Genomic DNA, 12,967 nt, shown 5'->3' with positions numbered 1-12,967 from the left:
AGTTTTTCCTTGGTAGATGCATTCGGTGAAAAGCTTGGCCACAAAGCCTGGAAATTTTTTCCACCTAGTTTAATCGCTTCGATCACTAATCCGTCATCGCCAGGGTATTAATTTCTGGCATGAATTCTGATTCCTGGTTTGTGATTTTAAACAGGGGCTGATCTTGCCTTTCGTCGGTTTTCTCATAAAGTACAAAAAAAGAAAAGTACAAACTAATAAATACAAAGCGACACCAACAAAAAAACCTATAAAAAGGCTTAAAAGGCTTAAAAAATTAATTAAAATCCTTTGTAAAAGGTATATATTTAAAAACCCAAACGGGCTGTGTTAGACAAAACGTTTTCGGAATACTGTTCGGAATATATATAAGTTTTACATTTACCAGGTACCAAATGTTGTTTTTTGACATACAGGGCCTTCTATAATCGAGTTATAAGTTAAATTTCACATGACCATTACACTACAAAAGTTTTATTCCATTCACGCAAGTACACTTTCATATTTTAAATACATTCATTCTTATTCCACCAATATCAACAAAATTTCAATAACTCAACCTTCTACATGTGTCTAGTTTCTATTTTCCAGGTACCAAATGTTGAAAAAACATAAAGGGCCTTATATTAAAATCTCTATTTCACTACACTACCACACACATGTATAGTTGGTTGCCTAACTATAACCACACAATCTTTTCTCCACATTTCATCTCATATACATAATTTGAAAATAACAACATTGATGGTTGATACTGTTATATTAATTTAAAATTTTTTACTCTAACAATTTTAAATAACGTTGGCTTTTGTCTTAAGTAGACACATACAGTTATATTGACTGCTCTGTTACGACTTCCGTCCTAACTTGTCAACATTGTCATTTCAATCAGTTGCTTCCATAAAGTCCTCGTAGACACACCGTCTCAGGACTTGCAACTTCAACGTGGAGTCATATGTCGCCATGTTACCTAATCCAACGGTAACTTTAACATCCTAAGTATTTATAAGATATAATGTCGAACAAATGTAACTAATTATTTGTTAACGGGTTTTTACCCATATATTTAGTGGCCACATCCATGTACTCCTAGTAAGTATTAACCACACTTTTCTTTAACCTTGGTAAAAATTTAAACTTCATGTTCTTTTTAATTAAGTGGTTACATATTTTCTAGGACACCGATGATGGAATGATGTATTCCGAAAACGTTTTGTCTAACACAGCCGTTTGGGTTTTTAAATATATACCTTTTACAAAGGATTTTAATTAATTTTTTAATATATGGTATACAGCCAAATACAGGAACGTAGATTCCTTGTGGACTATAAAAAGGCAGTATATAACAACCAAAAGGTTAAACGACTCTAAAATGATTGAGTGGCATAAAGTGGCATTATGTATTTTAAAAACAATTTTAAGGAAGAACAACCTTTTAAACAAGCAATTTTTTGAGAAATATAATTCCCCGGACATTATGACAATCACTCAGTTGACAAAAATGTATGATCAACCCACTCCAATGGCGAAAGAAAAAGAGGATCTATTAGATCTCTTAGTTCTAACTCCACCAGTGTGCAGACAATTCTATGAAAATTTAATTACGAGTGATGTAGGGATATTGATCCTGGTTTAGAAGACGATTATGAATAGGTCAGTTAGTTATTTATTATCCATGTATTTTTTTTATTTTATTTTACACAGAAACCTGATTTATTTATGTACAATCTCTCAATTACGAGTATGTACTGCATACTCGTAATTTTCCTTTTTTTTTGTTTAAAGATTAAAAAACCATTGCTATTTTTTAATGGTTTTTGTATTTTTAACATGTATCAAAAAAAAACAAGTTTTTTATTCTATTTCAAACAAAATCCTGTTGTATGTTTTACTCTATGCATATTAAAAAAAGTTCAAAATTTTAAACGTGTATTTTTTTATAAAAGTCTAGAACCCAAAATAGCTAATTAAACCTATGTAAAGTGGTTTTCATAGAAAGATTTCCAATAAAGCGTTGTATCCAAATCATATAAGTTAACTTAGTGGTTGAAATACCAAAAAAGTTTTGGGCTCAAATCGACTAAGTAGGACATGCTAGGTTAAAACTGCTTAATTCCACGACGCTTTGGTTACTAACACAACCGTTTAGTTAACTATTTAAAAATATATCAGTATGTACATAAAGATCCATACAATAGAACTAATCAGATATTTATTTATAATTGTAATCGACAAAAGAGATTAAAATGTGGGAAGATCGTTTTTGCTCTGATGAAAAGTTCACGTTGTCTATACTGTGGTTCACATCTTGGAATTAGGTTCTTTTCACTCAACGCCGCAGATATTATAGGCAACACATAATACACTAAAATTATTTTTTAAAGTTATGTAGAATTCGTACGTACACAATACATCGTTATGATACATATTATGTATCAATTTCTCAAGCATATCTTTCTTCTATATAACTTCTAGTTATTGGGTAAGAATTAGTTAAATCGTAAATTATAAAAATTATATCAACACTTAATTAACAAAAACAAAAAATTCCCAATCAAATAATCACATTAGTGAGATATTACACTTTAAGTAGATTCTGGAAATTAAAATAACAGGGAAATTTAACCAAAAATCCTGAGCAAAATACCTTTTCAATTTTACGACCTATAAAATCCTACGCATCAATTATATACCTTAAAGAAAAACTAACTACGGAACCAATGGCAAATACTAGGAGATATACAAATCCACAAAAAGAAGACCACCCACACCAGAGATTACTAAAAAAAACCAGAATGTGAGATCAGATAAGAGTAAATATCGAAATCAATGAATTAAAATACAGCAATGCAAGATCTTAAAAAAATAAATCATCTGGTGTAGACAATTTTCTTTTAAGCTACTGAAACTTGGTGATTATAAACTACTAAAACAGTTAAAATATATTATAAAACTTGAACTAAGATCAGAAACAACAAATTAACAAATAAATTCGATATGTACCAATCACCAGAATAAGCAAGTTTTCGGAAAAATTACAGTATTATAGATAATATTGAAATCATCAGGAACATCGTTGGGATGACAACAGAATATAATATGGGACCTGGGACCACCTTTAAGTTTTAAAGATTATAACAAGACGTGTGACTCACCAGAAATTGGGACTATTATAAACTACAAAACTTTTTTTGTGAAAATATTAAGAAGGAGAGAAAGAAGAAGACAAGAATTCTAATAAATTTATTTTAAAACTTATATTAGACAATTAGCAGAAATCTCAAATTTCCTATGGAATTATCATTATAAGATACAGAATAAACTTAAAAAGTTCACCTCTCGGGATGTACCTACATGTGGGGTGTACAATAGAACTGGGGGTGTACGTTAGAACTGGGGAACTAACTTCAAAATGAAATACTACGAAATCGTTTTGATATTCCATAAAACATTACGAATAGTTTCATTGACCCAGAACTACAAATTAAGAATGAATGTTTAAAGTATAAATAAATAGTAATAAAATTGCTGAGTAATTTTACTTATGGGTGGTACTAGTATTAAAAATGATTGTTGAGAAAAAATATATAATTAAAAACAATTAGCTTACCTTTTGATGCAGGTCCAACACATCTTCTTCCAATGAGGCATCTGAGTACATATCATCAGTGGTGTCGCAAGTGCTACTTCTTCCTGACGAATTGAAACTGGAACTGCGATACAATTGACTAGAAAAATGAAAATAAACCAGGCTTACGAAAAAAGCTGTTAGACAAGACACAGGTGTAAGCGTTTAGTAACAATGTACAAATGCGGATTTGTGCTATTTAGAACGTATGAATTAAAATGGAACCATGGGCCTACTATGTTCGTTCCCTATTTGATACAGGTGACGATAATAAACCACCAACACCAGAAGTAATTGCAAAAAAAATAAACATTAAGCAGAGAGAGGTAAAGAGATGTAAAGCTGAATGTACAACACAGTCATCAGAAGAATAATGACATACGCCGCAGAAAAACGACTAACACAAAGAGAACAAAAAGAAGGCTAGAAACGACATAGATGGCCAAGACCGTTTCATCTGCATACAAGATTATGGCAACGCTTTTTTCAGATGCACGTCGAATAACTTTCATTGACTATATTGAAAAAGGAAAAACTATCAACGGTGAGTATTATGCAAACTTACACTAACATTAGAGCCAAGAAATCAAGCAAAAACTGTAGCATATGGCTAAGAAGAAAGTGTTGTTTCATCAAAGCAATGCACCAGCTCACAGATCTGTTATTGCAATGTCCAAAATTCATGACTTACAGTTTGAATCCCTACCTTATTCGCTAGATTTAGCCCCAAGGCTACTTCGGACACCATCCTTATAATTGTTCTGACACCTAGTTGGCATTACTTAACATTAATTCTGGTCAATCTGATTCCACATTTCCATTAACCTTATTGGCAGCTCATTTGTCTGCTGGAGCTGGTTGTACAGCTCTTACCTGCCTTCCCGTGTTACTTCGGCTAAACTGGGTATATCGGAGACATATTGCCCTAACATCTTATAGAGGCAATAAATCTGCTAGGAGGAGAGAAGTGAAAATGTTCATGGTGCCTGAACCATTTTTTGAAATCAGTTGCAACAGGATGCACGTGTGAAAGCGACCATTATACCCAAAGATTCAAAGAAATGCGGATCCTGGATAAAATGATGATGACTGGAAAGAAATGGATCAAATTATGCATCCATTTAGAACATTTTGAGACACGTCAAAAAAGGAGGATAGGAACGAAGAAATAGAAAAGGATATTAAAGAATATAGAAAAATACCAACAATTCCTAAGTTCTCAAAACAATAAAGATAAAATAGCATACAGAGAAGCGTTAGAGTATGGAAAAAAGTATGCAAAAAAAGAAACATGGGGGAGAAACTATTGAATAAATTCATGCATTAGAGAATGTAAGTAGCAGAGAATGCTAGAAACTGAGCAAAGCACTACGATGTAACAATAAAAAGGAAATAATAACACTTCTTACACCACAGAAATAGGATAATTAGCAGATAGTTTGTGACAAAATCAGAAATATGACAACGTCCAGGTCGCTTATGAGAATTAGTTTATTGACTAGTTATGTAGTTTGGTTCAGGCGTCTAAGGACCTCTCATTTTTAACTCTGTCGACCCAGCTTATTCATAGTAGTCCTATATATAATCACAACTCAAAGGCTTCCAAGCGTTTAAGCATCGCCTCACTTAGGGTCCACGCTTCCACTCCATACATTAGCACTTGAAAAATATAGCAATATGTCATGTGACGTGTGGCTGCAAAGTACGTTCCTCATTTTTACAAAAGTATCTCGAGTATATGAAAGAAAAATTCATCTTGTTCTTTAGGAGCCTTGTCCGCTGCGAAATTTGCAATTCTGATATACGGCACTTCTGTATAGTGCCATGTCCGCAGAATTTGGAGCCACGAGTGCCTTCTCCTACCTGGCCCGATTCTGCTGTCTATTTTTTCTTGGATAATCAGTTGATTAATGAATCAACAAAACGTCATAGAAAAAGTATAAAAAATAGGGTTTACAAATAAATATGGTAAAAACTAAATACATGTGCATCGAAGGAAAAAAACAGGCATTGCAGCTAGAATATGGACAGCAAATCAAGTGGATATAAAACATACAGCAAGATAAGATATTAAAGCAAAACAGTTAGTCTGGCCGCGTACCGAGAATGGTTAAGGAACGAAAAATATTTGAAATATTCATAAAAAAGCAATAAAATGCAAATAAAATGTTAGTATTAGGGACTTCTGATATATTTATAGTCTATTGTAGATATCATCTATTTTATTTTACCTGGCTAATGCGTTTGAACCTAGTTGTTGTCGACGTCCATTGCTGAAACAAAGAAGGTTACAGTTAATATTATCGACAATATAAAGACGAATAGAATAACAATTTTTTAAGTAAATAATGTACTAGAATGGTTCTTGATTACCTTTTATAAGGTATTTGATTGCCAAGGTAGTCATATACCTTACAATTTTTTTTATAATTAAACCATTTATCTGACATAGTTTCCCTGTAACATTTCAATTTTTGATAAATACATCTTAGATAATAAAACCAATATTATAAACTCTCAATTTGCCATTGAAGTTTGTAAGTGGGAGAAGTTGCTCTATTCATAACGAATGGAATGTTCTGTGTTGTTACATTAACAAAAGAAATTAATTCTCATAATTTAATCGCATTTGCTATATCTGCATTGATCATTTTCTTATAAATTTAGAATTGTGTTTTCACAAATCACTGATTACTGATGTGAAATTACTGATGTGAATCAGTATTTTTAAGGTACTATCTGAGGCTTTTTTTGAGAAGGCTTTTTTCATTACATGAAATCAACTGTTACTCAAGAGTCTCTATCGGACAAGTGATCATATCTGATTATTCTTGGAAAATGTCATACATTTTATCATATCCAATGCTAAAATCACAATCTGCCCGTTAACAATTCCGTTATAAACCAAGAGAAAAAACTTGATACTATCCATACCATAATACTCATAATACACATAGTAGTGCGGAATGGATTCATCTTTAATAGCGTTAAGAGCAGAAGAGAAGAAGTTTTATTTTTATTTATAACCTGCCCAAGCAGATTAAAACACAATCCTGAATATTTTGTAATATATACATATAACTTGTATGCAAATTATAAGAAGTGTAAATTATCATCACTGCATATCGTGATATGATAATGAGCAAGGTAAATTTTAATTATATATTTTTTTAATAGTTTTTTATAATATTATCCTTACTACAAATATTTTTACGAATTTTACTAGGTCATTGAGAGAAATTAATGATAACATTAATTGTATTTATACAATTGTATATATTAACTATATTTTCCCTTTCTTTTAGTACCAAATTCTGTATACTTCCATTTCAGTTTGAACTTTTCAATTCTCAATTATTTTTGATCTAAATACATATCCCCATGGTAGATTTATAGACCCACGTCCCAAAGCTCGCCGTTGTGTCCTTCAAAACAGCTGAGTGCCGATTTGCATAGTGAACATACTTAAACCTGAATTTCTTCATTTCTCTTTTAATCCCCAATATCTCTTACACTCCAAATTATGTTACACTTATTGGCGCACAACGTGGGGCTCGAACCCACCATCCTTAGATTAAGAGTCTCATGCTCCACCGACTGAGCTAGCCGAGCTCGACAAATTGGATGTCAAAATTATTGACGATAAACAGCCCAACTTTGACAAAGAGAAAAATATTGGGCCGCAGGTTGATCAGCGCTAAATTAGTGTAACTAAAGAAGATCATGGCCCATAGTTGGACGTCACTGAGCGTCGTTGAGAAATGGAAGTAGACTGAAATGGATGTAACATAAATTTAACTGGACATAATCGCTTATATCTTACAAATAAATGTCCATTCCAAATTAATACCTGATTACATCTTTATCTAATGTTAAAAATTAATTTTCCTCAATGACCTCATAAAACTAGTAAAAATATTTATAATAACGATAATCTTTTAAAAAAGTTTCAAGTTTTATGTTGTACATAAAAAACGAAGGTTATTCAGAAACAGTAAAAAACAATTAGGGACATACCCAATACAAAAAATGAAGCACTGAACTGCACTAAATACAGATGAAAAAAATGAAAAAAAACGAGCACAGCTTTATTATCGTCTAAGCACGGAGCGATGGTTTTTCATTTAATTAGTTAAATTATTTATTTTATTTTATTTTTATTTTCTTTTATTAATAAACACGCATGGGACTGCGTTTACTACTCCATCATAGTGTGTGGTCACGCGAAGTGTGTGGTCGCGCGATGTGTCATTACAGTCCTTACAGTCTTTACTGTAGGTTTGGTTTTTTCACATCTCTGTGCGATCAACCGCTAAGTCCGTAGTCCGCGATATAAAAGCTATGTTTCCAAGTTTGAAAATAAAACCTGCTTAGGTGTTTCAATCTGCTTAGTCAGGTTATAAATAAAAGTTAAAAACTGACGACTTCTTTAACCGCTTAATTTGATTTCTGTTTAGCTTCTAATTACATCTCTTTAAATAAGCCTATTAAACTGTGTACTTAAATGACTGGTATTATAGGAACTCTATTAATATTGTTCGGATCTTGTACAGGCCAAGTACATATTGCCGCGATCTACGAACCTTTCTCTCGGTTCGGGCTTCAGATCAAAAGTGACGCGATGTAACAATTTCATTCTCAACGAAAATCGAATGGAAATCTCCCAAGTGGATCGTTTATTCTCTGCGTAGTAGAAAGAACAACCAATCATTTGCCTATACTTATTCAGAACTCTGCGGATATTTTAAAATTTCTATAAGCGGAACAGAGAAAAAACGAATTGAAGAGCACGACAGCATAAATCTCCTTGAAAGCAGTCCCCAACATTTAAAAAGAGACTCTTGAGGATTGTTTAGGCTAACATTTTGAAACGCAAAAAGATATGAAATATTTGCGATTTTTATTATTTCCAGGAAAATAAAATGCTACAAATCCTTACCAAATAACAGAGCTTAAGATACAAACATTTACCAAAACGTTAGCGTGATGAACTACGACTTAAAACAAAGTCATATATCTAGGTTTTCTTATGACCAATGATAACCTCAAAACAAAGGAAATAAAAGGAAGGATATTACTAGTGAACACGTGTTAACATTTAGATTAAGTAAACAGTTAAATAACAGAAATTTACGCCAATAACAAACAATCATCTACTCAATGAAAAATCTTAAGAAAATATAGAAGACAGAGATGTAACATAATCAATAAAAAAGGGCACCTTTTTAAGTCAACTATCATCTGCATTATTAATTCAACTCCCAAAACCCCACCTGCAGCAGTTATGGGCGGATTGAGTAGATCATCAGCTGTAACTACCAGTTCCAAGTCCGAATAAAGGACCAGGTTAGCACCCTATCTACAGACTATAAATACAGCAGTGCTCATAGAATCAAGAATGGGCCTCCGATAAACAGAAAGATCTATTGAAGATGACCAATGTAAGTAACCGCACAACGCACCAGTGAAAAAAAAAAGAATATATTAAGGATAGCCACTTCTAACATCGAATCCCTGAACACAAGAGAATGTGTTTTTTTGTACTGTATTATATACATACAGAATAATTAACACTAAATAAGTACCAACGTCTTTATTAACTTTTAATTAGTTTAATTATTTTATTTTAAATTCATAATTGGCTGATAAACATATGCTAATAGTTTTTTCCTTGTAAAAAATGACGTTTTTAAGGAGAAGGTTTAAGTATGCTATTAAATACATAATTAATATATCTCTACAGTATGAGTCTGTTCTATCATTAGTATAATTTTGTGTTACACTTACTGTCGAAAAGAACCACATCTCCTATTGGCGAGATTATCTGGATTACTAAAAGAGAAATAAACTGGTTAGTAAAATTTTTAGTAAAAAATATATAAGGTGATATTATTTTTATAAATAAATGACAAGCTTGAGACAATTGGTGAGCTATCCGTATTCTATCCATATATACAGAGTTAAAAAAGCAATATTAAACAATAATATATTTTACAATCAAATCATATAATTAAAATACCCAGAAGAGAAGAATGCTGCCCAGAAAAAAATATAATATAAATCGAAAAGAACATCGGTACTTAAGAAAAGTATAAGAAGATCCGCAATAACATATATCCATTATTGAAAGATACAAGCACAAAAACAAGAAAAATTCGCGAAAAAATAGAGCCTGATTTTTACAGATTATAGAAACACATGTGCAGACTCATAAGAGGGCAAAGAGCGGATATGAGAATCTTAATAATCCTTCAAGAAGCAGTGAGACCTTGAGTTGTTGTAAGGCAACAACGGGTAACAACAAGAACGACGGGCAAGCCAAGGACTGCTCAAAGATGATTCCCGGATTTCATTACCAAACAATTACCTCAAAAGCATTCTGATGACCTCTCCACCGTTTGTCATAGGAGCGGTGCTCTTCATGCTCGTCGAGGTCGCTGAATCTGTTAGGAGAGCACGACCGAGTGGAACTGTAGTAGAACTGACTGTTAAGGTTAAAGTGTTTACAAGAACAGCGTAGCCTCATTCACAAAAACCAAGAAATTATGGAAAAGAATCCTGTTTCAGACCATAGGCTATGTTCTTGTGCCGATAACAAAGAGGAAATACTGAAAAGTATTTTTCAGTTGGGTAGCGGGTAGATACTCCTTTGCGATTTGCGAATAAATATGAATACTTACCAACATGCAACGCAAGCACGGTGTTTAAATGCCAAAAACCCGACCACTGTAAACCAACCCTACTCAAAGTGAGTCGAAAAGATAAACCTCTACATCGCCACATATAATGCACGGTCACTATTTTCAGAGGAAATGACGATTTTCAAAAAGCCTTTAACACAGTTGACGGAGGTTGGACAAGTAGACTCTATGTCACTTACACTTTTTAACTCTGTGGTGGACCATGCTTTTAAGAATTTGGATTGGCTGACAAAGGGAATAAAAATAGGTAGAAAATATCTAAGCAACTTACGTTTCGCCAATGATATAGTCATAATAATTAAGTCAGGGGAGATGGTACAGGAACTCGTTATGGCTACAGAAAATGTAGGTTTAAATACAGTAGACTCCCTCTATAACGAGAACTGAAATGGCAGACTAATTACCTCGTTATAAGCGGATCTCGTTATATCCAACAACAATAATACTGTGCATACATATGAATATGTAGTTTTCTAAAACATTAACTTTCTATAGTGAAGCCATTCGGAGCAATATAAGATGCTAATAAATATTGTTTGAATGGCGCTTTTGAAAAAAAGTTGTTTACTTTTATTGTCAATGAAATACATTAAAATAAATAAGAGTTGCTTACTTTTATTGTCAATTATATACATTAAAACAAAAAATCTGTATTCTGTAAATCTGTATAAAGCGTATTTTCAAGAATAACATAAACTACTGCATCTGCAATTGGAAGAAGTCTGTCATTTTTAACTGCTTGAAATTGTCCAGTATTCTATCTATCATATTTTCCAAAGATGTGAAACAGTTTTATGCTTCTTCATTTGCGTTTTTTCTTTGGATAACGTTTCTGACAACCTTTAAAACACTTTCCACATCTTGTCTATTAGGACCTATATTATAAGGTGTGAATGGTCAACCCCCTACAATGACACTTGTGAATCATAAATTGTATATTTCCGACTAAGAATCATAAATTGTAAGAAGTTTATTGCGGACGGCACTTAAAAAGGGTATATATTTATAGCTACGGTCGGGCCAAAACGTAAAAAAACACGTTTTTCAATCTTATTTTCTCTCGTTATAAGCAAATTTACCTCGCTATAGAGGGTTATAGTTCCACAGAAATTTCACGGGACATCTAATGTACCTCGTTATAAGCGAAACCTCGTAATAACCGTGTTCGTTATAGAGGGAGTATACTGTATATACATTTCGAAAACAAAAATAATGACAAATTTGGTACCCAACCAGAACATCAGTTTTGTTGGGCAAGAAGTAGAACTCGTAGATAAATATAAATACCTAGGACATGCAATTATGATTGGTAGGAATAATCAGACCTATGAACTGAAGAGAAGAATCGGTCTTGGGTGCGCAGCATATGGAAAACTGAGAGAAACTTTTAAAATTGAGCTGCTTACATACCTGAAGAGAAAAGTATATGATCAATGCGTCGTCCCAGTATTGGCTTACGGAGCAGAAACCCTTAATTTAACAAAAGCCTCGGCTACCAAACTAAGAGTCAGACTAAAATGGAGATGGGCAGGACACATAGAATCACGAATGGGAGATGGACAAAAAAAGGTTATTGGAATGGAGACCAAGGGACGACAAAAGAAGCGTCGGTCGACCACCTACACGATGGGATGACGATTTAAGAAGACAACATAAAAACTTAATGAGAGTGCCGCAAGATAAACGGGGTTGGAAACACGAGGAAGAGGCCTATATTCAGCAGTGGACTTTTGAGGCTGAATGATGGATGGGATTTTTCAGTCACAAAGCAAATAACCAGTTTTTTAAGTACCTGTTGAGACAAGGCCTTGATTTAAATATTACTCAGCTCACAATACTCTAACAGGAAACTTTAACGTTAGGGTGAAACTAATACGATCGAAGAAAAAATAAAAAGATATGATATCAAGGCTTTGGAAGAAAATATCAAGAAGAAATAACTTAAAACTAAAATAGAGAACAATTTAAATATGCTAAGGCTAAGGGAGAAAGCAAACTTTATAGTTGCGAGATATAAGAAATCTTGCGAGAACTTGATGAAAGATGAAGAAATTAGCTAACTTGATAATTAAAATAGAAATGACTGAAATGACGAAAGGGCTCATATCTCTATATGGAAATTAAAAAACATAACATGTTATGACCCCCAAAATGATTAGAATGAATACAATATAAGAGAAGAACAAATAAATCACAAAGATGGTGTCGTGCCCAATTTTTTAATATTACACTTTTTCTTATAGAAGCGCACTAGCAAATGTGGCAGTGCGCTCATGTCGTTTGCTCTCTCTTATATTATTAAATTAATTTATTGGTCATCGTACCAGCAAACATCCAATTAAGAACACTCACAATAAAATGTCAAGCTACATAGATAAATTTTAATTTTTAGAGATTCGTCACCCTAGGGCCTAGTGTATTAAAAAAAAGTAATCAAATTATATTTTCTTTAAATAAAAAATTAGATTAATACAAATTAAACGCGGACGACTACTGTATGGCTGGAAGCATGGTAAACCAAATTAAAAATCTTATTAAATATACTTTTATAGTAAAATAAGATTAAATATGTTTTACTACTCATAAATAAAAAACATAGATGATCCAAAACTTTCTAAAACTTGTATACATTCACTTTTTT

The 12,967-nt window shown here is 32.6% G+C and overlaps 1 protein-coding gene and 1 non-coding gene across 7 annotated transcripts in view; both read right to left on the bottom strand.

The window, feature by feature from the left end:
* nuf (rab11 family-interacting protein nuf) overlaps positions 1 to 12,967 on the bottom strand; it is a 173,945-nt gene that overhangs the window by 74,392 nt on the left and 86,586 nt on the right. For 2 of the 6 annotated variants that reach the window (XM_072540292.1, XM_072540296.1), the window contains 3 exons: positions 9,413 to 9,457; positions 5,857 to 5,898; positions 3,608 to 3,725 (listed from right to left, as the gene is read on the bottom strand). In XM_072540292.1, the coding sequence (XP_072396393.1) occupies positions 3,608 to 3,725; positions 5,857 to 5,898; positions 9,413 to 9,457 (205 nt within the window). The remainder of the gene's footprint in view (positions 1 to 3,607; positions 3,726 to 5,856; positions 5,899 to 9,412; positions 9,458 to 12,967) is intronic. The other 4 variants (XM_072540294.1, XM_072540298.1, XM_072540293.1 and 1 more) reach the window with 3 other exon arrangements.
* TRNAK-CUU (transfer RNA lysine (anticodon CUU)) lies at positions 7,165 to 7,237 on the bottom strand. The gene has a single exon. It is a non-coding gene; the product is annotated as a tRNA-Lys (tRNA).

This window comes from Diabrotica undecimpunctata, chromosome 8 (assembly GCF_040954645.1).
Source record: "Diabrotica undecimpunctata isolate CICGRU chromosome 8, icDiaUnde3, whole genome shotgun sequence".
In the NCBI taxonomy this organism is placed as follows: domain Eukaryota; kingdom Metazoa; phylum Arthropoda; class Insecta; order Coleoptera; family Chrysomelidae; genus Diabrotica; species Diabrotica undecimpunctata.
This window is presented reverse-complemented; position numbering and strand designations above follow the sequence as displayed.